Source organism: Gossypium hirsutum, chromosome A11 (genome assembly GCF_007990345.1).
Source record: "Gossypium hirsutum isolate 1008001.06 chromosome A11, Gossypium_hirsutum_v2.1, whole genome shotgun sequence".
Lineage (NCBI taxonomy): Eukaryota > Viridiplantae > Streptophyta > Magnoliopsida > Malvales > Malvaceae > Gossypium > Gossypium hirsutum.
This window is the reverse complement of record NC_053434.1, coordinates 122829128-122856318: the sequence shown is the minus strand read 5'-3', so window position 1 is coordinate 122856318 and position 27191 is coordinate 122829128. Positions and strand designations below refer to the sequence as shown.

Here is a 27191-nt window from a genome sequence, read left to right as displayed (position 1 = left end):
TACCTGAATCTTGCGACTGTTGTGGGGCTCTGGTTATATCGTGGATTAGCCCCATAACTAAAATCAGGGTGGTCCCTCCATCCTGGGTTGTAGGTATTGGCGTAAGGGTCGTATCGTCTTTGTGGTGGCCCAGGAAAATTTCCCACAGCATCTAAATGGGCCATAGAATCGTCACACAAACTAGGGCACGCATCAGTCGTATGTTCAGGTGTAGCACATATTCCACATACTCGGGCTGGTTTCGATTTTTCTGTAACAAAGGAATTCACAATATTAGTAAGTCTATCAAGTCTATCTTCACTGGTAAAATTACTTAGCTGGTGAACCCTTCTAGGGGGTTCAGGATTGGCTCGAAATTGCTGGGAATTCGCAACCATTGTGGAGATTAAGTCTCTTGCTTGTTGTGGAGTCATGTTGACTGACGCTCCTCCACTCGCGGCATCTACCATATTCATCTCCATGAGTTTCAAGCCTTCATAAAAATACTGGAGCAAAGACTGTTCCGTTATACCGTGTTGTGGGCAACTTGCACACAACCTCTTAAATCGCTCCCAATAGTCGTATAGAGTCTCTGCGTCTTTTTGCCTTATGCTCACGATTTCTCTTCTTAACTCAGCCGCTCGTGATGCAGGGAAAAACCTGTTAAGGAATAAACGAGATAGATCAGCCTAAGTTGTAATGGATCCAGGAGGTAAATAAAATAACCATTCCCTGGCTGAATCTGCTAGAGAAAAGGGAAATCGCACAATTTAATTTGATCCTCAGTTACCCCCTGCGGTTTCATACTCAAACAAACCATATGGAATTCTTTTAAATGCTTGTGAGGGTTTTCATTTTGTAACCTATAGAAAGTTGGCAGTAGCTGAATCAAGCCTGACTTTAATTCAAAATCAGTATCCATAGTAGGATACGCGATGCATAGTGGCCGTTGTTCTGTCGGCGCTTCGGCCAGTTGCCGAATTGTCTGAGCCATAAGTTGAGGTGTTAAATTAGGGTTTTCGTCAACCCTAGTGTTCAGCACTTCTTCAGAGGAATCGACTTCTTCTTCTTTATTTTCTAACGTTTGAGTAGGGTTTTCGTTAACCCTAGACTCTACTTCGTCGTAGATTCTAATTTTTGACGGTGGATTGCTTTGAGTTCCAACCACCGTTGACTGCTTTTTCCTTAGTTTTGTTTCCTTTTGATTAGCTTTCGCGGTCTTTTCGATTTCTGAGTCGAATGCAAGAGTACCTGGAGCAGAACTGGTCATAGAAAACAAAGAAAAACAAGATTAGTATGTTGCCGATCCCCGGCAACGGCGCCAAAAATTGATGCGGTCGTTGAGAGCACCAAAAATAACCTATTCCCTGTAAAATAATAAAAATAGAAAAAGAACAGTAAAGGGGAAGTACGGTCGAATCCTCAGGGACCGGATTATACGAATGCTTGTTTCTCGAAATATTGGGCAGAATCGTGCCCAAGAAAACCTGCGTTCCTGGAAAAAATAAAAATAAAAAACAAATTTTAAGAATTGATTTTGGAAGCGAAAATAAAATAAAAACAGAGTTTAAAGTTTACTGAAATTATGATTACGAAAATAATAAAAATAATAAAGAGAGTTTTAAGTGAAAAGAAATTCTTATGGGAAAGTTCCAGCCTCCGGTTGTCTCATTCCGCCTTGGGCTCAATCCTTGGCTTTTGGATGATCCTTCCTCGACTTGAGTAAGCCAGTTATAGTGGAAGAGGACGCCTACGACCACCAGCTCCAAATATTAGACTTATGATTTTTAGGGAACCTGACTCTAGCCAGTAATCTATGCTAGATCAACGCTTCTCAATGGCGAATCCCACGCCATTTTGTCTCTTTGGCTCGCCAACCTCTGACGCAGTAAGTTAACGAACCGACTATGCAATCCTTCCAAAACATACAAAGCGGCCGCCTTTGCATATACTGAAAAGCTTACTTCTTAAGGGCCATGGATGGAAGCGTCAGCCCGTAGTACGGAGAAACGATGAATACTTGGCGAGAAGGCTAAGTACGGATTCTAGGCCTCAAGAACCTTTTTTGGGGAAATATTGACAACTTTTGGCTAGAAGGGTTTTAGTGGCTCATGATAATTGTGGGAAAGCAAATAAATAAAAATATGGAAAAAGAAATTTTATTGAAAAGAAATAAGAAAGAACAAAAAACTTTTGGGGGAGAGTGTTTACAGAAAAAGATCCTCTAAAATAGAGTCACTTCACCCCCTATTTATAGTGCTAGGGAGATAGTCTAATTGAACTTAAATTCTAAAAAGATAAATACATTTAATTAAAGATAAACAAAGATAATTAAAATAAAATCCTAAATTTGAATAATCCTAATAATTATCTTAATATTAATTATCCTAATAGAATAAAATAAAATAGAGTCTTCCAAAATAAAATCTCTTCTATTTGCTTTTAAGTTCTTGTGCCTTCCATGTTCGCACTTTTGGCACAATATTTGTCCCACGTTGCATATTGGCCCATTTAATCTCCGAATTGACGCTTTTTCCCTTGAATTTACTTTTCGCCTCCAATTTAGTCCCTAAAAGATAAAAAGACATAAATAGCTCAAATTAGTAGGCTCAAGCTCAAAATAAACACATGATTAATATATAAAAACACGTCATTTTAGAGTATTATCACCTATTTATAGTCTAGGGAGATAGTCTAATTGAACTTAAATTCTAAAAAGATAAATACATTTAATTAAATATAAACAAAGATAATTAAAATAAAATCCTAAATTTGAATAATCCTAATAATTATCTTAATATTAATTATCCTAATAGAATAAAATAAAATAGAGTCTTCCAAAATAAAATCTCTTCTATTTGCTTTTAAGTCCTTGTGCCTTCCATGTTCGCACTTTTGGCACCATATTTGTCCCACGTTGCATATTGGCCCATTTAATCTCCGAATTGACGCTTTTTCCCTTGAATTTACTTTTCGCCTCCAATTTAGTCCCTAAAAGATAAAAAGACATAAATAGCTCAAATTAGTAGGCTCAAGCTCAAAATAAACACATGATTAATATATAAAAACACGTCATTTTAGAGTATTATCAAATTCTCCCCTACTTAGCCCATGCTTGCCCTCAAGTATGGTTCCTATCGACTGTGAAAGCTAAATTCTGCCATAAAAGAAATACCACTCCAAAGTTTCATAAAAATTAGTTAAAAACGCATATGAAAAATAAAGAGACCTCTAAGCTTGCTTTAAGTAAAACAGAAAAAGTATTCCAATTATTTCACACGAAAATTAAGATCGACTTGAGTTATGCCATTTAGGTAAATTACCAAACCTACTAAGACACCTTAATTATTTCCTCCTTTAGTCCCCGAAGTGAAACTTTACTAGTACTTATTTTTTTCTTTTTTTCTTTTTTTAAATTTTATTATTTATTTACTTAGGAATATATTAAACCTTTTGACGCGAAGAGAGATGACAACCCAAGCATCCCACCCCGGTTACTCAGCCCAACATACTCCTAAAATTATTTATTTTCGGTTAGCGGAGTTTTACCCAACATGTCACACAACCTTTTGACGCGAAGTAGAATGACAACCCAAGCACCCTACCCCGGTTACTCAGTCAGTCACGATTTGAGCCATACTCATAACCTCGGCTAGCGGAGTTTTACTTGTCACGTCACACAACCTTTTGACGCGAAGTAGAATGACAACCCAAGCACCCTACCCCGGTTACTCAGTCAGTCACGATCTAAGCTGTACTCATAACCATGGAAAACATTTATTAAAAATTAAACGATATTTAAAATTCTTGAGAACTCGGGAAAGAAAAAAAATTTAAGTGTCAAAAATAAGTTTCAATAATCTCCTAATAGCCATGAACATTAATTAAGCATGCAATCATTTTAAGTGTTCACTTTATATTAAACTTGATCAATTTTACAAAAAGCAAGATAGAATTAACCCTATTAATCACAATTATTTTTAGCCTAATAAAAATAAAACAGTGGAGATGGAATCAATTATGGGAAAAATCATCAAAATTTGATGCGGTCGTTGAGAGCACCAAAAATATCCTATTCCCTGTAAAATAATGAAAAAGAAATAGCAAAGGGGAAGTAGGGTCGAATCCTCAAGGACCGGATTATACGAATGCTTGTCTCTCGAAATCCTGAGCAGAATCGTGCCTAAGAAAACCTGCGTTCCTGGAAAAAAAATAAAAATCAAAATTTAAGAATTGATTTTGGAAGCGAAAGTAAAATAAAAACAGAATTTAAAGTTACTGAAATTATGATTACGAAAATAATAAAAATAATAAAGAGAGTTTTAACAGAAAATAAATTCTTATGGGAAAGTTCCAGTCTCCGGTTGTCTCATTCCGCCTTGGGCTCAATCCTTGGCTTTTGGATGATCCTTCTTGACTCAAGTAAGCCAGTTATAGTGGAAGAGGACGCCTACGACCACCAGCTCCAAAGATTAGATTTACGATTTTTAGGGAACCTGACTCTAGCCAGTAATCTATGCTAGATCAACGCTTCTCAATGGCGAATCCCACGCCATTTTGTCTCTTTGGCTCGCCAACCTCTGACGCAGTAAGTTAACGAACCGACTATGCAATCCTTCCAAAACATACAAAGCGGCCGCCTTTGCATATGCTGAAAAGCTTACTTCTTAAGGGCCATGGACGGAAGCGTCAGCCCGTAGTGCGGAGAAACGATGAATACTTGGCGAGAAGGCTAAGTACGGATTCTAGGCCTCAAGAACCCTTTTTGGGGAAATATTGACAACTTTTGGCTAGAAGGGTTTTTTAGTGGCTCATGATAATGGAGGGAAAGCAAATAAATAAAAATATGGAAAAAGAAATTTTATTGAAAAGAAATATGAAAGAACAAAAAACTTTTGGGGGAGAGTGTTTACAGAAAAAGATGCCCCCAAATAGAGTCACTTCACCCCCTATTTATAGTGTTAGGGAGATAGTCTAATTAAACTTAAATTCTAAAAAGATAAATACATTTAATTAAAGATAAACAAAGATAATTAAAATAAAATCCTAAATTTTAATAATCCTAATAATTATCTTAATTTTAATTATCCTAATAGAATAAAATAAAATAGAGTCTTCCAAAATAAAATCTCTTCTATTTGCTTTTAAGTCCTTGTGCCTTCAATGTTCGCACTTTTGGCACCATATTTGTCCCACGTTGCATATTGGCCCATTTAATCTCCGAATTGACGCTTTTTCCCTTGAATTTACTTTTCGCCTCCAATTTAGTCCCTAAAAGATAAAAAGACATAAATAGCTCAAATTAGTAGGCTCAAGCTCAAAATAAACACATGATTAATATATAAAAACACGTCATTTTAGAGTATTATCAGTTTGCTTGTTAATTTGGCTTTGGCAGGTGTCAGAGGAGCACCAAAGACGTGCGAGGCCAACGATGGCGCGTCGAGAAGGTCCTGCCGGCGTGCGGCGCGCGAGGGTGGTTGCAGAAGGTTAGGGCAGCGCCTAGGTTTAGGAGTGGCTAGGGTTTTCTTAGTTTTGGGTCATAGAGTATTCGGGCCTCGGGTTTGGGTTAGATTTTAGGTATTGGGTTGTATTGGGCTTTGTACTATTTGGGTTTAAATTTGGACCTTGTAATAATGGACTGTTATTTGGTTTTATTATTTTTTAATTTTGATTTATAACGGGCCGGATAAATTGAGCCTATTACATATACCAAATTAAATCTATCCTTTATGCATAAAATATGGACTATTATAAAATTTAACTTGAGTTATACTTTATATTTAGGTTATTTTAACATTTTTATTAGAAAAAAATCAATTTAGAAAAAAATGTGTTAAAAAAGCAGTATGATAAAACATATACATTAAATAATAAAAATTAGAGTTATAACAAATAATATTTCTCAAGAATATTAAATGAATGAAATTTGAAAAAGAAATTTTAAATAAATGAAAATTTTAAAAAGAAAATAGAAATTCTTAAGAAACATTACATGGAAATGTAACTTTTTTAATCTTTAAAATTGTGTTGCTCGATAAAAATTCTGAAAAAAAATCAAAATAAAGTAATTTTATTAATCACACAATTTTTTAGAAGTTGCAAACACATAGATTTTGTTGACATATTAATTGCCATTTTTATTTTGCTATTACCCCCCTATACTAAAAAAATTAAAATGTCACAAGTCCTTATATTCCCTGTAAATTTAGGACTTTAGTCCGTATCTTTTTATTTTTAAGAATTTTATCCCACTACTTTTTATATTTTAAAATTAAAGTCCAACTGTTTACCCTGTTAAAATTATTTTATTAATCCAGGTTCATTAAAACATCATATTCTTAGTTACATGCCTACTAAGGAATATTTTTTATTATTTCAAAACGTAGCACCAGCAAATTCAACAAAAAAAGCAACAATGTTAATGATTGAACCTAAAATTTAAAATCTATAAAGTAAAAGAATTAAATTCTTGTGAATAAAAATAGAGGGACTAAATTTTATTTTATGAATTGTACAATGACTTATGGAATATTTTAACCTAAAAAGGGTAAACTGCATTAATAGTCACCCAACTTTTTTTGGTCACTCAATGATGAAAATGTTCAAAATGATCCCAACTATTAGTAAATTTTATAGTTGGGATGACTACTAATGTAGTTTACACAAATAAAAAATTAACGGCGTCAAACAGGAAACGAGGGAAACAATTTTAAAACAAAGATAAACAAAACCATATACTTAACGGCGCTACTTGCTTCTTCTTCTTCTTCTTCTTCACAAGCTAACATTGCATCTACTAAAGAACTGTTAAGTATTTTCTCCGACCAAAACGCCGTCACTTTGTTTCCCAAACGTAATATAAGCCGGACACCTTTCATCAATATGATACCTCTCAGTTACGAAAGTCCCAACTTTCCATCTCAACCGTCCATCAATCTTGATCACCAAAAAAACACGCCCGGGCCCCGGCCATCTGTTCAGCACCCAATGCGACGGAATATTCCGGTGATATCCGTACAGTACCATATATTATAGGTGACCAAAGATTGACCTCATTATGGTCATGGTACGTTTGTGGAAGTCGAGTCCGGAATGTTATTTCTTGGTTACGGTAAGAAGAGTAAACCTTGAGCCGATCGTAATAAATACTGATATCGTCATTTGGGTTTTGTGAACGGACGGTGATTTGAAAGTTTGGAGTGACGAAGTTGACGGTGGTGGCGTTGAAGGCGTACATGGTGGTGTCGAGGAAAGTGAAGTTTGGGTTTGCTGGGACGAAGGATTGCCTATATGAGTAAGATTGTGATGAGAATGAGGAGGAGGATTAGAATACAAGCGATGACTCGCCGGAAAAACTTCCGGCGGATTTGTGGTGGTGGCCGCCGAAGTCTTTGCTACCGGACATGGTGGATTTGGAAGTTTTGGGTTTTTCTTGGTGATCGTGTGAGGATTTAGTATAATGGAATAGTATTTAGTGTGTTTTTTATTAACTTCTTGTGAAAGTATATGTTTAATAATAAAAATAATATAATAATAAATTTTATTTGTAGATTTGTAAGTAAAAGTATGGTGAAATTTCTTACAAATTTAATTATATTTTGTTCATATGTTGAGCTGAGTTGAATCTTAATTTTAAAAATTAAATAATTAAATGATAAAAAATAATTTAGTGATTACTAATGCAATTTACTTAAAAAATAAATTATTTAACATATTATAGACTTTTGGATCGAGGTAGGATGGAGTCTCCTATTTAAGAGTTAGATTACATTTTACCTCTTTTACTTGTAAAATGAGTAGATTAGTTCATGGACGTTAGATGAAGATCAAACTGGTTTTATTTGTTAAAATTTTATTCATTTGTACTATTAAAAATAGATCTTTGTATGTTAGCATGAGGTACATGCGAAATGTCACGTGTCATTGTTTGGTTATTCCATTATGAATGCCAATTTTTGAAAGTACATTTAGATGAAATTTTTTTACTTTTTAATCTAACGTGTTTAGACTAATTTTTTAATAGAAAAACAAAATCAATTTAATTTTAATATAAATATCTTTATCATAATTTTATCAAAACTTGTAGTGTATAAATGGTTAATGAAGTATATAATGGGAAGTGCTTATAAATTTAATGATAAAATCTTTATTTTGTGTTTATTTGTTAGTATAATTATTTGATATAGTGATTTTTTTAAAATTTTACAAAGTAAAGATAACAATTATATTCCAATAAATTATATTAAAAGAAAATAATAATTAATCTCGATTATTAAACCAAAAAAACTCCATTATTATATGATTTGATAGAAAAAAAATAAAAGACTAAACTTAAGGCATATTTGTTATTACATAATTTGATATCGTATTTTGTGAAAATTGAAAAATTAATCTAATTGTTCCTAAATATACAAATAGTTAATTTTTATTAATTTTTTGTATATAAATTTATCCAATCACTAATTTTTAAATTAATAATTTAATGATAAAATTCAATAATATTATCCAATTGGATTAATTACTCAATTTTCATAAAGTAGAAGAATATAATTATGATAAATTAAAATAAGGGGATAAAGTAGAAGAATATAATTAAGTCGGGGGTGAAATCAAAGAGGTATGCAGACCTCTTGGCTAAATGGATTAATTGCTATTTTAGTATATTTTGAATGTAAATAGTTCAATTTAATCATTTTTAACTTGTTTTAAATAGAAAAAAAATTGAGTTTAAAAATTCAATATAAGTAATTTTAATACAAAATTTTTAACTTTAACACCCAATATTTTTTTTTAAAGTTTTATCTCATTCCCCCTTCACATAATTTCTAGTTTTACCCTTACTCTTGGTGGTTGAATAAATGAACCCATGGAAGCTAAAGAGCTTTGCTCATGGTCACTCTTGAAGCTTATATATAGATGATTTATTTCATAAGTGATGTGTGAATTTAAAGGAGAACATATGTTTATAGTGAGAAGTATTGTTGAGTGTCATTATTATACACTTTTAAAAGTTGATTTTCACTAAAAAAAGTAAAGTGACTTGAGTGATAGTTTACTTAATTGTAGAAAGGTAAGGTTAAACAATATGTTTGAGGGGGTATGCTTAAAATTTCTTTACATGGCTCTAAAGTTTATGGTGGATTCATCTCTGGATAAGACCTTGTCGAAATAAATTTTGAATTATGTCAGTATTTTGGTTGAATATTTTATTCTTCTTAAATTTTACTTGTTACACAATATGTGTCAAATCACAAAAGAAAAACACATTTATGCCTTTTAGAGTTTGATATAATGTTTCAACACATGATAGCATAAATGATTATTGTATATTAATTTTCAAGCTTGTTAATCTTAGCTTTTACAAATTACCATTTAATGAAAGCACTTCATTTTAGGGGTGAATAATTTTTTTTCAAAATCGATTAAATTGAAATAAATCAAATTAAAACAAATTAGTTTTTTAAAAAGAAAATTTTGATTTAATCGATTTTCATTTTCGATTTAATTGATTTATTGGGTAAATTTTTTATTTTGATTTCAGGATTAGGTTTTTAATTATTAAACCAAAAATTCATCCGAGTAGTTGCTCCATCATGTACCCTATCCTGCACTATTAGCATAGAGAAAGCAATTGGAATGAAAAGAGAAAGGAATATTGGATTTAATACTATTAAAATCAAATAGAAATTCAAATGTAAGTTAAAGCAATAGTTTGTACACTGCTTGGGGGTTTAATTTTCAATTAATAGTAGGTGTCATAGTCAAACTTTAATATATATTATATATTGAAACAATAAAGTTTTAACAAATGTATATCGTTACCTCAAACTAATACAAAAAATAGAGGAAATATTATAATAGATTAAGTTTAATCTTACCACTTTTCTTTTAGTGTCAATTTCGGCACAAATTGATTCATTGTTTGTATCAAATTATAAAAGTGAAATTTTAAAGATTAAAATATTATTTAAGTTTATATATTTTATATATTTAAAATTTAATCTTTTTATTTTTATTTTTAAAAATTTAATCGTTATCACTATTAAAACTCTTCTATTAATTTCAAGACAAAATCTATACAGTTGTGTATACACTTTTAAATGATAATAATAATCTCACAATTGTTAGGAGTGGAGCTAAGTGAGTGGATGTTGTTAATCCACCAATTTCAAGACAAAATCTATACAGTTGTGTATACACTTTTAAATGATAATAATAATCTCACAATTGTTAGGAGTGGAGCTAAGTGAGTGGATGTTGTTAATCCACCAATGTTTCATAGTTGAGACACTTTGCTTTATCATTTGCCTCATTTCATTATGAATGTTTAATTTTAAAAATTATTGTAAATTTCATAGATGTTGGATGCATCTATCTCAATTAATCCATCTCACTCCGCTTCAATTAATTTTTACTATTTACCTTTAATGTTTTCAATATTTTTAAAGTCAAATAAATATTTAAATATAAATTCTCATAAAATATATGATTATATAAGAATAAGATGATAATTTAATATAATGAAGTGAGATAAACAATTACTATAATCGAAAATTAAACCCAAATATCTGCTGACATGTATGTATAAATTTCCTTATAACATATGTCATAGATTTCCTTGTAATTTCCAATTGATAGGATAAAAATGGAGTATTTCAAGAGTTATAAGATATAAATGCCAACTTATTACTAGCTCAGATAGTACCTATGCTATTGATTGAAAATTAAATCCCAAATATCTGCTGACATGTGTCTATAAATTTCCTTGTAATATATGTCACAAATTTCCTTGTAGTTTCCAATTGATATGATAAAAATGGAGTATTTCAAGAGTTATAAAATATATATGCCAAGCTCAGATGGTACCTATGCTATTGATAAGTTCTTTGAGCCGTGTTTGAGAGAGCTTAAGTGTGCAACATGTAAATTGAATAAGGTTGGTGCTTTAGGTGTTGATACCTAAAATGATAACAGAATAATACAAATATTTAAAAGGTTAATTCCGATAAAAAGAACTTCAGAATCAATTAAATTATTTAATTAAAAATACTAAATTTATTTTCAAATATTATTTCGAATAGTTATCTTATTTATCACTTCTTATCTAGTTTTGAAAGTAGATTCAAATACATTTTAAATGAAAAAGATAGTATAAGGACAAAGATTTTCAGTTATCTCGAATTTCTCTAATTTTTGTCCCAATCATTTGAAAAGATGATAATCAATCCAGAATTTTGATACGAATTTTTTCCTAATTTACTGTTTTACAAAATTAATTCAACTATCATATAATTAAAAAAATCAAATATGTCAACGCAAAAACTTTTACTATTTTATTTTTTATTCAAACATGGCATGGAACAAAAGAATAGGAGAAGTAGTCAAAATTTCCCACAGTAAACAAACCAAAATCAGCCAACTTGCAATATACAATTCTATGTGTATTAAAAGAATTAAAATGCACTTCGAATCAAATAGATGTAAGCACTGGAAGCAATCTTCATGATGGTATAAGTAATGATTTTCCCTTCAATTCCATCGGAATAAAACCCTATGAAGAAATTAACTTCTATTTTGTAGGCAACTTGTCAACAATGACGATCCAAACTATGACAGAATGTTTTTGAGATATGCCAAATCTCTCTCTCCCATTTTATAGGCAACTTATAAACACCACTAATATTAAAATTTTGATTTTGTACGATTTTGTACACAAAAAATTTTAATTTGATTTAACTTTTACAAATCACTAGCAAAATTATCGAATTAACATCATTTTACTTTGATTTATTGCATATACAAATAAATATATTAATCTGATGAGAAAATAAATAAATATATTCATTTCTTTATATGTGTACAATTGAATCAAAATCTAAGTTTTATGTATATATATAAATTACAATTCAAATTCATATGGATAATTGCACCAAATCAAATTTCACGTATCAAATTGCACATTTAACCGAAGTTCTTATATAACTTTAATATTTATTTTTCTTTTGAGAAAAGCCAAAGGGGAAAAGAGTTAGCTTTGTACATCTGTGCTTGTTTTCCGGGCTTGTTAGATTTGTATTGTGGGAAAAGAAAATAAGCATCATGATTATTCACAACAACCTTTAAAGGTACCCAAATGGACATTAATTAATTTGGAGAGGCCTAAAAAGCTTGCATGCTACCCTTCACAATGATTGTACTTCATGCTCTGATTTGCAAATTTAAGCACTAATTTTATCAATCATATGTATATTCAGTTTTATGTTTTTTCTTAAATTTTTTCCTATTTTCTCTTAATTTTTGTTGTTTTTTAGTTCTATTCAGCAAAGTATAGCTTGCATTTCAAGAAGCAGAGGGCAAACTCTCTACTTAGATTTGTTTATGTGCCAAAATATTCCGATACCAAAAAATTGTAATGTTTGTCATAAATTTCCTTCTAATTTACAGTTGATCTGATAAAAATTATACAAATGATGTATTTCTTGTACAATATACATGGTATTGATAGACTCTTAAAGGTATGTTCGATAGTGCAATAAGTGATTGAATGTAATGGTAAAGCACATTACACTCCTAATAAAAGAACCTAGGTTCGAACCTATAATATTATTAGAAGGGACAGTCACATGCTCTCGAATATAAACTGTAAAAAATACATGAAGAATAAAAAAAAAACGTGTTCAAAAGAGCTTAAGCATGTCAAGTAAGTAAACTGAATAGAGGGATTGGGGGTTAAGGATTGGTTAAAGAAAAGGGAGAAGGCGGATATTTCAACTTCAATTTATTATAAAACCCCAAATCTAGCATCTTGTGTTGTTAAAATTCCCAATATTGCAACCCTTTTGGCTATTTGGAATTTCAGCCAATTTTGTTCCCAACTTTGTCTCCATTGAGAAATTTGTCAAATATTAAACATGGTGGGACCGTTTCCCACCAATCAACATTATTTTCATTTAATTATGATACTTGGTGGGTGGATGGTAACATCTATAAAAATACTGTCTCTGCGTGTATGGATCCACATCTGTGTTTCATCTTGTTCCAATCACTTTCATTTTAATCCTCCTCTTGTTGTCGTCAAACACTTTTTGCCTTGATTTCAGTTTGAACCAAAATGGCCGAAGCAATTGCTTTCGACCTCGCCGTAGAGCTTATTACTAAATTGAGCTCATTTACTCTCTCTCAAATTGGATTGTGGTGGCATGTCAAAGATGACCTCGACCACCTTAACAGCACTGTCTCTACAATCAAAGCTGTGCTTCTTGACGCAGAAGAGCGATCCGTGACCAGCCAACTCGTCAAAGATTGGCTTGAAAAGCTGAAATATGTACTTTATGATGCCGACGACTTGCTCGATGATTTCTCTACCGAAGTTTTGCGGAAAGATCTAATGGGAGGGAACAGGCTGGCGAAAGAGGTACACCTTTTCTCTCAAGCTCAAACCAGTTTGCTTACGGTCTTAGAATGGGTCGTCAAATTAAGGCCATTAAGGCGAGGCTAACTTCGATTGAAAGTGAGGCCAACATGTTCAATTTGGTAGAGCGTGACCGCCCTGTGAAAACCTCTTTCATGTCAAAAAAGAGGCAGCAAACACACTCTTTTAAAGATAAAATAATAGGGAGAGACGATGATAAAGCGGCGCTTCTAAAACTCATGTTTGAGTTTGAAAGGGAAGAGAATGCTTACGTTATTCCAATTTTGGGGTTTGGAGGGTTAGGGAAGACAGCTTTGGCCCAGTTTATCTATAATGATGAAATTGTCAAAAATAGTTTTGAGTTGATGATGTTTGTGTGTGTTTCGAATGTTTTTGATGTCAAAATAATTGTAGAAAACATTATCAAATCTGCAACTGGCCAAGCACCAAATCAAAATCTCGAACTGGACCAATTGCAAAAACAACTTCTAGAAAAAATTGGTGGAAAAAAATATTTGCTTGTTTTGGATGACATTTGGAATGAGGAGTGGGAATAATGGGTTAGTTTAAAAGAGTTATTGGTAGGTGGGGCTAAAGGAAGTAGGATAATAGTAATAACTCGCTCTTGGAGAGTAGCAAAGATTACTAGTAAATGTCAGCCTTATGTTCTGAAAGGCTTGTCTGATGACGATGCTTGGTCTTTGTTAAAAGAAATAGCATTTGAGCAAAGATATGCAGACTCAACAAATTCAGCCTTTGTGGAAATAAGGAAACAAATTTCAAAAAGGTGTAGTGGGGTTCCCTTGGTCATAAGGACGATAGCAAGTACATTATCATTCAAAGAAACTGAAAATGAGTGGCGTTCTTTCAAAGATAATGAACTTGCTAGAATATATCAAAACGAAGGTACTATTATAACTACACTTAAGTTGAGCTACGATCATCTCCCATCCCATTTGAAGCATTGCTTTGCTTATTGCCGACTGTACTCAAAAGATCATGAAATTCATGTACAAACTCTTGTTCAATTTTGGGTTGCACAAGGTTTCATAAAGCAATTAAATCGAAATCAATCTCTTGACGAGATTGGGTTGGGATATTTTAAAGATTTAGTTGAAAGAAGTTTCTTTCAAGAGGTAGAAGAAGATGAAAATTGGGGTATGACATATAAAATGCATGATTTAATGCATGATCTAGCTGAATCAGTAGCAGGGACGGAGAGTAGTATTGTAGATTCAAATGAAATTGCAAGTGAGGTTGGTGAGAAATGTCATCACATTTCAATTAATACTTTATTAATTCCTTTGGTTAAGGGAAAGAAGTTGCGAAACTTGTTACAATATCCAAAAATGAGAACAAAAAATTTAAGCGATGAAACTTGGGATTTGTAATTGCAAATTGTAGATGTCTGCGTATATTAGAATTGTATGATTTAAACCTTAATGCAATTCCACACTCCATTTACAAGTTGAAACATTTGAGGTATCTTGATCTTTCTGGCAATTTCTATCTTAAAAGCCTCCCAAATAGTATTTGCAAGATACAAAATTTGCAAGCTTTGAAACTTGACTGGTGTCGTTGGCTTGAAGAATTGCCAAAGAAGATTGAAAAATTGGTGAATCTTACCCATCTTGCGTTTCGTGGTTTTAATGGCTTAACTCATATGCCACGTGGAATAGGGAAGCTAACTTCCCTTGAGACGTTAAGCAGGTTTGTAGTGGATAAAGATAGTTCACATGATGGTGCAGATCTAAGTGAATTGAGTAGGCTTAACAACTTAAGGGGACAGCTAACAATAGCAAATTTTGGATTCGTAAAAAATGCAAAAGAGAAGTTTAGGGCTGCTAATTTGAAAGAGAAGCAACATTTGAGATCGTTGGTTTTAGAATGGAATGGTGGTGACGATGATGATGACAAGTCACTTGAAGACCTCCAACCCCATCCAAATCTGAAGAAGTTGGTGGTGGACGGGTGGAGGGGTGATGCCAAGTTTCCAAGTTGGCTTTCTTTGCTCACAAATCTCGTCGATATTAAAATATGGGGTCCTAGTAAATTCAAACATTTCCCATCCCTTGCTCAATTGCCTTGTCTTCAAGATCTGGTGATTTATTTTTTAGATGAGCTTGAGTACATGGATGATAATATCCCCAGTGGAAGAGAAGGAAACACAGAACCATTCTTCCCATCGCTTAAGGTTCTCAGTCTCCGGCACTGCCCGAACATGAAGAGTTGGTGGAGGACAGCAGAAGCAATTGGTGATGATTCTAACGAGGATGACACAACAGTTATGGGAACATCAACCATGGCATTTTGTTGAATTTAGTTCCCATGCAAGACATTCAAAGGTGGCCATGCAAGGAGAAGTGGCAGCAAGCAGTCGAGCTATGAAGTGCAGAAACTGGAGCTTGAAGTTGCCTAACTACTTGTTATGTTTTGATTGTATTTTAATTATTATTTTGTAATCTAGTTCATGTTGAACTAAGTTGGTAAACCTTATGATGTGCTTTTGTTGATTGATTGACTGAAAAATCAGCAAAGAAACTTAAGCAAGCTGATTAACAATTTCCAATGTAAATGTAGTGGTGTTAGGTATGTCATTAGGTAAAGACTTGTTCATTTTGTTGTTGTTATCTATTATATGTAATGGCATTATGCCTTAAGGTGTGTTAATGAAAAATATCAGCTCTTTTCATTCAAAATACTCTCTCTCAATTTCTTTTATTTTCCATTTGCATGTGTTTCTGTTCTTGCTTTTGAGTTTGTTTCTTCAGCAAGGATCGAGGCTTGCCATACAAGCAAGATTGAAAACAGTCTGTTGCTGCCTCTTGCACCAACAATTGGTATCTAGAGCTTCATTCTTAGTGGACCTGTTTTTTATCAAACTAAGAAAGCTGAATGTCTTCCTCAAGTTTTTCACCAGCAGCCCCACCAGTCTTCAATGGAGAGGGCTTCCACATATGGCTGGTCAAGATGAAGACTTACCTGCAGGCCTTTGATCTGTGGGAAGTTGTCAACGCAGATGCTGAGCCAGCACCACTGAGGGCTAATCCCACAGTAGCTCAGATCAGGCAACATGCTGATGAGAGGACCAAAAGGCACAAAGCCATGTCCTGCATCCAGAACTGTGTGTCAGATGTCATCTTCACCAGAATTATGGCCTGTGAGACTCCAAAACAGGCCTGGGATAAGCTTAAGGAGGAGTTTCAAGGCACTGAGAGAACAAGGCAACAGCAGCTGTTGAATTTGATAAGGGATTTCGAGAACCTGAAATGAAGGAAGAAGAAACAGTGAAACAGTATGCAGACAGAATCATGGCAGTGGTTAACAGTATAAGGCTCCTTGGTGAGCACTTTGATGAGGCAAGGATAGTAGAGAAAGTTCTCTCCACTTTGCCTGAGAGATATGAGGCTAAGATATCCTCTCTTGAGGACTCAAGAGACCTTGCTACCATCTCTTTGACTGAGCTAATCAACACTTTCTATGCTCAGGAACAAAGGAGAGCTAGCAGAGCTGAAGACCACCAGGAAGGTGCATTCAATGCCAAGGCCAAAGAAGCCTCGAGCATCAATGCTCCAAGAGGTAAAAAGCCTTGGAAAAGCAGGCCTAAGCCTGATACTGCAAGGAGCAATGACCAGCCTTGCAGACATTGCAAGAGGCCAGGTCATCCAGAAGACAGATGCTGGTTCAGGCCAGATGCAGTATGCCAATACTGCAAGAAGAAAGGCCATGTTGAAAGGGTTTGCAAAAATAGAACCAAGCCAAGGCAGAACCAATTTCAACAACCAAAGGTTGAAGCTCGAGTAGCTGAGGACAGTAGTGATCAAGAAGAGCAGGTCTTTGCTGTTTCTTGCTTAGCTGCTAAGAAGAAATGCTCAAAGGCTGGCTATTGGACAGTGGTTGCACTAACCACATGTCACCAGATGCCTCCTTATTTAAAACCTTGGATAGAAGTTGCAAAACCAAGGTCAATGTTGGAAATGGTCAGTTCATAAGGGCTGAAGGAAGAGGAGAGGTGCTGATATGTACCCCCACAGGCAACAAGATCATTCCAAATGTGCTGTTAGTGCCAGAAATCGACAGAAACCTTCTCAGCATAGCTCAATTGCTCGAGAAAGGCTATTCTGTTGTGTTCAAGAACAAACAGTGCCACATTGCTGATCCAAGTGGATCAAGCCTTATGACAGTTACAATGACTGACAAATGCTTTGAGATACACTGGCCAAATGACTCAAAGTCTGCATATACAGCCTCTGTTGATGATTCCAAGCTTTGGTATCAAAGGCTTGGGCATGCCAACTTCAGATCATTAGCTCGAATGGCCAAAGAAGGCTTGGCAGAGAACTTTACTAGCTCAGTGGAGCATGATGATGTGTGTGAAGTTTGCCAGATGGGGAAACAGACAAGATTGCTATTTCCTACAAATTTTGCTTGGAGAGCTACTGAAAAACTGCAGCTGGTGCACTCTGATGTATGTGGCCCGATGAGGACTGAATCACTCGGCAAAAATAGGTATTTCATCCTCTTCATTGATGATTTTACAAGGTTTTGCTGGATTTTCTTCTTAAAACACAAGTCTGAGGTAGCTCAAGTGTTTGTGAAGTTTAAAACTGCTGTAGAAACAGAAACAGGTTGCAAGCTGAAATCGATAAGATCAGACAATGGCACTGAGTACACTTCAGCTCAGTTTCAAGCCATTTGCAATGATGCTGGTATCAAACACCAGCTTACAAATGTCTACACACCTCAGCAAAATGGGGTATCAGAAAGAAAGAACAGAAGCTTGATGGATATGGCCAGGTGCCTGCTGTTTGAGAAGAAACTGCCCAAGACCATGTGGGCTGAGGCAGTAAACACTGCTGTCTACCTTCAAAATAGGCTTCCTACCAAAGCTCTTGCATCCAAAACACCTTTTGAGGCTTGGTCTGGTTTCAAGCCTTCCTTGGCACATCTGAAGGTGTTTGGTTGCCTGTGTTATGCACAAATACCAGCAGCAAAGAGAGATAAGCTCTCTGAAAGGGCTCAACCAGGTGTTCTAGTAGGCTATAGCTCAGTTAAGAAGGGCTACAGGGTGCTGGATCCTTTGACAAACATAGTTCAAGTGAGCAGAGATGTCATCTTCGATGAGAAGGCTTGCTGGAATTGGGAAAAGAATAAACCAGAAGCTGCTTCAGAAGACCTGGTGCCAAATCAAGCTGAACTTGAGCAGCTAGGACCTGAAATGGATGTTGATGATGTGCCCGTAAGAGGCACAAGGCCCCTAGATGATATTTATGAAAGGGCACAGGTTGCAATAGCAGAACCTAGCAGTTTTGAAGAAGCTGAGGCAGATGAAGGCTGGAAACTAGCTATGGTCGATGAAATCAACATGATTGAGAAGAACCAGACATGGGAGCTAGTTGATAAACCTACTAGAAAGAAGACCATTGGAGTAAAATGGGTCTATCGAGCAAAACAGAATGCAGATGGCAGTCTGAACAAGCTAAAAGCCAGGCTTGTTGTCAAAGGTTTTAGCCAAAGGTATGGTCTGGACTATCTGGAGACATTTGCACCAGTAGCCAGGCTTGACACAGTTAGAATGATAGTTGCCTTGGCTGCTCAACATCAGTGGACCATTCATCAGCTTGATGTTAAGTCTGCATTTCTAAATGGTTTCCTGGAAGAAGAGATCTATATCGAACAGCCTCAAGGATTTGTGGTCACTGGCAAAGAACATAAGGTGTACAGACTGAAAAAGGCTTTGTATGGCCTGAAACAGGCTCCTCGAGCCTGGTATGCTCGAATTGATTCTTACTTGCTCAGTTTGGAATTCGAGAGAAGCCTCAGTGAACCAACACTGTATGTGAAAAAGAACCAAGCTGAAACTCAGCTTATCCTGTCACTCTATGTTGATGATTTATTGGTGACTGGAGGAGATAGAAGAATTCTGGAAGATTTCAAAAGAAAAATGATGGAAATGTTTGAAATGTCTGTTTTAGGCAGAATGAACTACTTCCTTGGAATGGAAGTGAAGCAAACAGCAAAAAGAATCTTTCTTAGTCAGAGTTCTTTTACTATGAAGATCCTAGATAAGTTCTCTATGAAGAACTGCAAGCCAACAAGCACACCAATGGCTGTTGGAGTGAAGCTTTCGAGGCAAGGGAGTGGTGAACCAATTTGCGAGACTATGTACAAAAGTCTCATTGGTAGTCTGTTGTATTTGACTGCAACAAGACCCGATATCATGTTTGCTGTTAGTGTGCTATCCAGATACATGAATTGCTGCAATGATCAGCACTTTCAAGCAGCTAAAAGAGTGCTTAGATACATCAAAGGCACCATTGATCATGGTGTATTGTTCAAAAGGGCTGAAAACATGAAGCTGATAGGCTATGTTGATAGTGACTGGGCTGGATCTTGTGATGACATGAGAAGCACATCTGGATATGCCTTTAGTCTTGGCTCAGGCATGTTTTGCTGGAGTTCTAAAAAGCAAAGTCTGGTAGCACAGTCAACAGCAGAAGCTGAATATGTTGCTGCTGCATCTGCTGTAAATCAAGCCATATGGCTTAGAAAAATCCTAGCTGATTTAAATCAAAATCAAGAAAAGGCAATAGAGATTTACTGTGACAACAAATCTGCTGTTGCAATTGCAAAGAATCCTATCTTTCATGGTAGAACAAAGCACTTCAACATCAAGCTACATGTCATAAGGGAGATGGAGAAAGCTCATGAAATCGAGCTGGTTCATTGCAATTCAGAAGAGCAAATTGCTGATATCTTTACAAAGGCACTCAATGTGTCTAAATTTGTTAAATTAAGAAGGCAATTAGGTGTCACTAACATGGAAACTAAGAAGGAGTGTTGAATTTAGTTCCCATGCAAGACATTCAAAGGTGGCCATGCAAGGAGAAGTGGCAGCAAGCAGTCGAGCTATGAAGTGCAGAAACTGGAGCTTGAAGTTGCCTAACTACTTGTTATGTTTTGATTGTATTTTAATTATTATTTTGTAATCTAGTTCATGTTGAACTAAGTTGGTAAACCTTATGATGTGCTTTTGTTGATTGATTGACTGAAAAATCAGCAAAGAAACTTAAGCAAGCTGATTAACAATTTCCAATGTAAATGTAGTGGTGTTAGGTATGTCATTAGGTAAAGACTTGTTCATTTTGTTGTTGTTATCTATTATATGTAATGGCATTATGCCTTAAGGTGTGTTAATGAAAAATATCAGCTCTTTTCATTCAAAATACTCTCTCTCAATTTCTTTTGTTTTCCATTTGCATGTGTTTCTGTTCTTGCTTCTGAGTTTGTTTCTTCAGCAAGGATCGAGGCTTGCCATACAAGCAAGATTGAAAACAGTCTGTTGCTGCCTCTTGCACGAACACATTTCCTTGTCTTTCTTCTTTAGAAATTAGAAATTGCCCTTTGACTTCAATGTCGTTGTATCCTTCAAGGCCGTTAAAGCAGACTATGAAGATAAACATGAATGCTAAGACCTCATCAAGTTCAACTTCGTCTCTTCCTCTCTCCAAATTGAAATCTTTCGATGTAGACAACATTGAGGGATTGGACACACACACGCAAGATGAGTGCCTTCAACATCTCACCAGCCTCAAAAAATTAACAATAGGAGATTGCAAGGAGGTTGATTTAGAGGGCATGCAATGGGAAGCCCTTAAGAATCTCTCTCATTTAGTGATTGATAATATTCCACAGCTGGTGTCTCTCCCCCTTGGGATTCAACATCTTGTTCAATTGAAAACATTAGAAATTTGTAATTGCAGCGGATTGAGGTCACTCTTTCCTGTGTTCCAACATCTCACTTTCCTTGAAGAGTTTTCAGTAAGGAACTGCAATGAGCTAGAGTTATCTGCACCTAACTTCCAAATATTCCAAGATCATACAAGCTTACGCTCTCTACGCCTGCAAAATATTCCATAGTGTTCGTATCTTCCGGAGTGGCTTCAACATCTAACAAATCTGCAACAGCTTTATCTCCTTGATTTGCCCAATTTAACATCGCTTCCGCACGAGATGCGTTGCCGAACCAGGTTGGAGTCTTTACAAATAGAAAGAGTTCTTCGGTTTGAGGAAAGACGTCGGAAGCACTTTGGCGCTGATTGGCGTAAGATTGGTCACATTCTGTTCACTCTGTTGTAATCAGGTTGGTCTGTCCTTTTCATTTATTTATTTTTATGACATATTTTTTCAAGAAAAATTTCAGTGGTTAATCAGGTTGTAATCAGGTTTGTCAACTCTGGGTTCTCATGCCATTTTTCATTCTAATATCATTCAAGTTGGATACTGTTAATTTCCTTGTTAAAATATTATTCATTTGAAATTCCTTTGTTTTAATCCTGCTTTTTACTTACCATCTTTCATAATATTTTGCTAATTTGTGCAGTAAGTCATTGGGGAGAGGCATTTGTCAACTTCAATAATTTATATGCATTAAAAGAGGTTAGTGCTTCTTTTCATAGACTTCTAATAATTTAATTCTAAAAAATCATTGATTTGGGAGGGAGACCTATGAAGCTTGCATGCTACCCTTCAAAATGGTTGTACTATATGCTCTGCTTTCTTCATTTTCCAAATTTAAGAACTAACCTATCATATATTTATATATTTCAAATTGATCTGATAAAGATTATATAAATAGGGTATTTTAAGAGTTAGTAATATATATGCCAACTGATTACTATCTTAGATGGTACCTATGCTATTGACAGGCTATTGGAGGCGTTCAAATTCTCAAAAATCATTGATGCAGGGCACCCCTTTAGGTGTTTGGAATTTCAGCCAAATTTGTGATTGAAGGTCCAAACAGGAAAAAAAGAAGTTGCTTCAGAATTTTTGGTCGTGAGGTTGAGGTTGATAAAATGTTTCATTATTTATATATGTGCAAAATATAAGGATGATAATTGATAACATGCTAATTTGCATGACATTTTGTGTTTAATTCGGTTTATTTCTGAATTGATCCTGGCTAAATTAGTGCTTTTATGTTTTAATCTTGTCATGAATGCAATTGGGAGGCTAAGAGACAAAAACGAGCAGAAAAGTACCAAATTAAAACACAATCAATGAAATGAGGTCAATAAAAAATGTAGAGAAAGCCAATGACTCATCAAATTCTTTGACTTTATAAAAGTCAAAAATAGAAAAAAATCTTGTTTTATTTATTTATTATTTATTTATTTAATTTTATGTTAAAGTGGTTAAGGCCAAAATTAATAAATTTCATGTATATAAATAGGGCCTTAATGCACTTAGGAAAGACACATCTAATTCTACATTCTGACTTGAATTTGAAATTGAATAGAATTATTTTCTTTTTTCTTTCAATTTGGCGTGAGAGTTCTGCTACTTTCATTTCAATTTCTTTGTTCTTTCAAAATATGTCCAATTCTCTTCCAAGTCCTTTCATTTCCCAATTTCCTCCATTATCATCAAATCACCTTTCATAACCTCAAAAGCATGATTAAATCTATACTTTACTAAATTTCATCTTAGCTTTAGGCTGGTGTTTTTTCCGATCGGGAATCATGAGATACGTATTCATGCTCAAAAATCCTTCCAATCGGTATTTATATTTAAGTATCGAGATTAACAACTCATCCCTTATAGTTAACTCAATTCCAGGTCAAAAAGTGCACGTTGAGTTGGAGTTGTGTTTGCTGACAGTTGGAGAAATGAGTCGGCCATGCTGTATTCGGATCTCCGTGAACAAATTATGGAGGAAGTGATCGGGTTTAAACGACTCAAGCGGTTAAGACCGTTAATTTGAGTTGGGTTCTTCAGAACATAAGGCTGTCGAAATCTTGAATCGGGAACACGTGTATCTCAATTAGATAATCAGTAAGGGTTGGTTTGCAGGTCATACCGGGACCAGCTACAAGAGAAAGAATTGGTGGTTAGGACGTTCTTAACTGTTATAACCAGCTTATCGTTTGGAGGAGAAGATTAATTTTCGAGGATCAATTCTTAACCCAGAATCTATCGAGTCTAGGGTTAAGGCTTATTATCTCTGTTTACAAAAATCCAAATTTATTTCCTGATTTAAATCTATTTTCAATATTAATTAATTGTTTACTTACGCTGATTAGATTATTTACTTTCTAAAACATTATCAAAACCCCCAGATTTATTGGTTAATTTTTTTGTAGGTCCGTTTAGAGTCGTGGGCACGACCTTTGACACGACCTTCGACACGGCAAACGTTCTGTTCATAAGATAAACGCGGAAGTTGATTATAACATCCAATCCCTATGGACTCGACCCTACTACCACTCTTACTACTATTTAGAGTTATTTTGTAGGAATCATTTTTGGTGGTTATAAACGGTTTGGGCTATTTTGGCTGTATGGCCCTCACGGGCGTGTGTTAGATTGTGTGGACCACACGGGTTAGGCCATGTAGGCCCACTTTCTAAAATTTTTTACCTAGGTCCGTTTGACTTTGAAATTCGTAAATAAACCTCCCATGGGGACCGTTTGGCTTAAAAATGACTTTGAAATGTGAAATATGATATTTTGCTATTGTATATGATAGGGATATTATTTGTGTTTCAATTATAGGAATGTTTAAAACTCGAAATTCGTATATGGTTTATGATCTAACAATTTTGTTAGTATGTCCTGATGTGAAAAATATATATGGCATATGTGCATCTGATGTCTGTTAGTATTTGCAAGTGCATTGGGGTGGGATATGATATGTGATGGAGGAAATGTGATTCTAGCAGTATTACTGCACCTTCTAGCGATGTATCTGCAATAGTTGTTCTGGCAGCTTGACTGCAATTATAGTGGCTTGACCACATATATATGATTCTGGCGATTTATTACAACATTTTTGTCTGGCAGCTCAACTACACTTATATGAGTGGCATACCACCACGACTAGGTGTGATGGGATGGGTGGATTCTTGTAGTCCTAATTTGTATGATTGGTTGGACAGAGTTGGTGTGTAGTGGATGGGTGCAAGATCTGTGTCTGCATATGTATCTGAATCCATATATGCATCTGCATTTGATTATGAGTATACATCTGATTCTGTATATGAGAACATGTCTGAATCTGTATATGAAAACGTATATGGTTGTGTATGTGTTTCTGATTTTTTTGCTTGGATGTGTTACACATTGGGCTTTTAGCTTACTCATTTGTTTAATACGTTTTAGGTGTTCTTCAGACTTAGGACTGAACGGCGTGCGTGAGCTCGGATCGATTTTCTGGTTAAGTAAATAAATTGATTTATGATTAGTTTACATTTGATCTTTTGGTTTGTAAATTTGTTTTATGGTTTCTATTCATTTCCGTCAGATTTTGGTATTTTTAACGTAAAATGACGATAACGTACGATTTATCAGATTTGAAATCAATTTTCAATATTAAAATTCGCTACCACATGACTTGATGGTTTTACTGTGATATAAAACTATAAAAGTATTAGCTTTTGTTTTTTTTTTCTAAAATATGTAAGAACTTTGCCATATTAATAATTTCAAAACACGCACTGAAATTAGAAGTTTTCAAACAAGATCAGGTTAGGAGTTTTCTGTAAAATATGTTTTGTGTGTAATTTTCCAAAAATAATGTATATGTGTTTTGCTTAAAGTTAACATTTTCAGAACTTATTGTTTCTAAGGTGGGATTAAATCTTTTGAGATTTTAAACAAACTAATGTAACTTCTTTAGATTTGATTATAACGTCTAGGCTGGGTTTAGTGTGTTATAAGGGTATAATTGAGATGGAGAAAATGGGAAGAGAGAGAAAGTGAGAGTTTTAGTTTAAAAGTTAGAAAGGGAGAGTAGAAAAAGGAGCGAATCTTTGTTCGGATAAATGTGGAGGGAACCATTTTGTATATAGTTATAATTCAATGCGCTAATTTCTTTTGCTTTTATCTTTTTCAACCCTTACCTTTTTTAATTGTTCAATCTCATCCCAAAATAAGATTGAAATACATATATAAGGGTGAAAGTACTTGGGAAGTCCTTATATTATAAGGATTAATTTAATAATAGATGAACTAATTTGATACAATCTATAATATAAGGATTTCCCAGATACCTTAACCCATGATGTATGTGAAATATTTTTTAAAAAATTGCAATTAAGCCCATGTAAGTTGTTCAACCATATCAATTTAAAAAAATTGATGTTTGCGAACCTTAATTTTTGTATTTTCTTTTTAAGGAAAGGATTTTTTTAGCCTCACTTTTTGAATAAATAAATCATGCACTAACTAGCGGACCAAGTGGTAAAATGCTACATTTATTATGAAATTAATATTTTTTTATTTTGTTTTTAAAGAAAAAGGAATTATAATATTTAGGTAAAAAAAAGAGAGCTTAGATTCTTGTAAATTCTTATATTTGATGTATCATAATTATATTATAATACAATAATATCACTTTATGAAAAGGAAAAATTATTTATTCATTAAAAATATGATAATACGATATCGTTTGATTCATTAATTGTTAATTGTATAACATTAAAAAAAATCTTAAATTAATTATAAGAATAAAAAAAATAGGTCCAAATTAACTATAATTGAAAAAGAAAATATATAATGCATTGAATAAGACTGGCTTCAACCCATCATTTTCTTTGTTTCTTATCTATTTTATGTCAACTATAATTTAGACCACCCATTTTAAAATTAGCCATTATTTTAAGTTATGAATTAAATTTTACTATTAATTCATAAATTATTTTTTTTATTTTTATATTTTAATTAGTTATTTTTAGTATTTATTAAAATGATAGTTGTTAAATTTATTAAATTCAATTTAATTATTTTCAAATTTTTATACAACAAATATATTATTATGTGTTATGCCTTGCCAACTTAATATGTAGACATAATACTTGCAAGAAAAAATTATATTATTTTAATTAATGATTTAAATGGTACAGTATTAAAATTTTAAAGTTCGAAAAATTATAAGGATTAAAAAGTATTAAATTAAAAAACGAAAACTGAACCTACAACTTATGCATAATTTGAGATAGATAGTAAATTTAGACATAACAAATTTAATTGTTATCATTTTAATCAGGATTGAAATTTCATAATTCGAAATGTATTCTAAATGAGAGCACGTGAGCTAAATTTATACTTTACGCATAAAATATGGACTATTAAACATATACATTAAATAATAAAAATTAGAGTTATAACAAATAGTAAAATAATATTTCTTAAGATTAAATGAATGAAATTTGAAAAAGAAAAAAGAAGAAGAAGAAATTCTTAAGAAATATTACATGGAAATGTAACTTTTTTAATCTCTAAAATTGTGTTGCTCGATAGAAATAAGGTTAAATTCTACTATAAAATATTCTGGAAAAAATTAATCAAAATAAAGTATAATGTATGGGAAAATTATTTATTAATCACACAATTTTTTAGAAATTGCATACATTTAGATTTTGTTCACATATTAATTGTCATTTTTTTTTCTATTTCCCCCATTTACTATAACAAAACTAAAATCCCCCTTATACTAAAAAATTAAAATATGTCACAAGTCTCTATATTCTTCATAAATTTGAAATTTAGTCTGTATACTTTTATTTTTAAGAATTTAGTCCCTCTACCTTTTAGATTTCAAAATTCAAGTCCAACTGTTAACACTGTTCAATTTATTTTATTAATTCAGGTTCATTAAAACGTCAAATTCCTAGTTCCATGGCTAGCAAGTGAGTTTTTTTTTATTTCAAAATGTCACACCAATAAATTCAACAAAAAAAGTAACAACGTTAACATTTGGACCTAACTTTTGAAAGGTAAAATAACTAAATTCTTG

General features: G+C 33.6%; 1 protein-coding gene and 1 pseudogene across 1 annotated transcript; one reads left to right on the top strand and one right to left on the bottom strand.

Annotated features, from left to right (window-relative positions):
* Window positions 1-6645: 6645 nt before the first annotated feature.
* LOC107935745 (NDR1/HIN1-like protein 1) lies at window positions 6646-7387 on the bottom strand (annotated as a pseudogene).
* Window positions 7388-13093: 5706 nt separating this feature from the next.
* Window positions 13094-14784, top strand: LOC107935746 (disease resistance protein RGA2). Its single transcript, XM_016868359.2, has 2 exons — window positions 13094-13396; window positions 13951-14784. The coding sequence occupies exons 1-2, from the start codon at window positions 13094-13096 to the stop codon at window positions 14782-14784; spliced, it is 1137 nt and encodes a 378-aa protein (XP_016723848.1).
* The last annotated feature ends 12407 nt before the right edge of the window (window positions 14785-27191 follow it).

What these genes read in the sequence shown, in the direction of transcription:
- LOC107935746 (XM_016868359.2), top strand. Translation starts at nt 13,094, where the DNA reads ATGGCCGAAGCAATTGCTTTCGACCTCGCCGTAGAGCTTATTACTAAA. An exon ending in GGAACAGGCTGGCGAAAGAG is followed by an intron (nt 13,397 to 13,950) that starts GTACACCTTTTC and finishes GAGTGGGAATAA; the next exon opens with TGGGTTAGTTTAAAAGAGTT.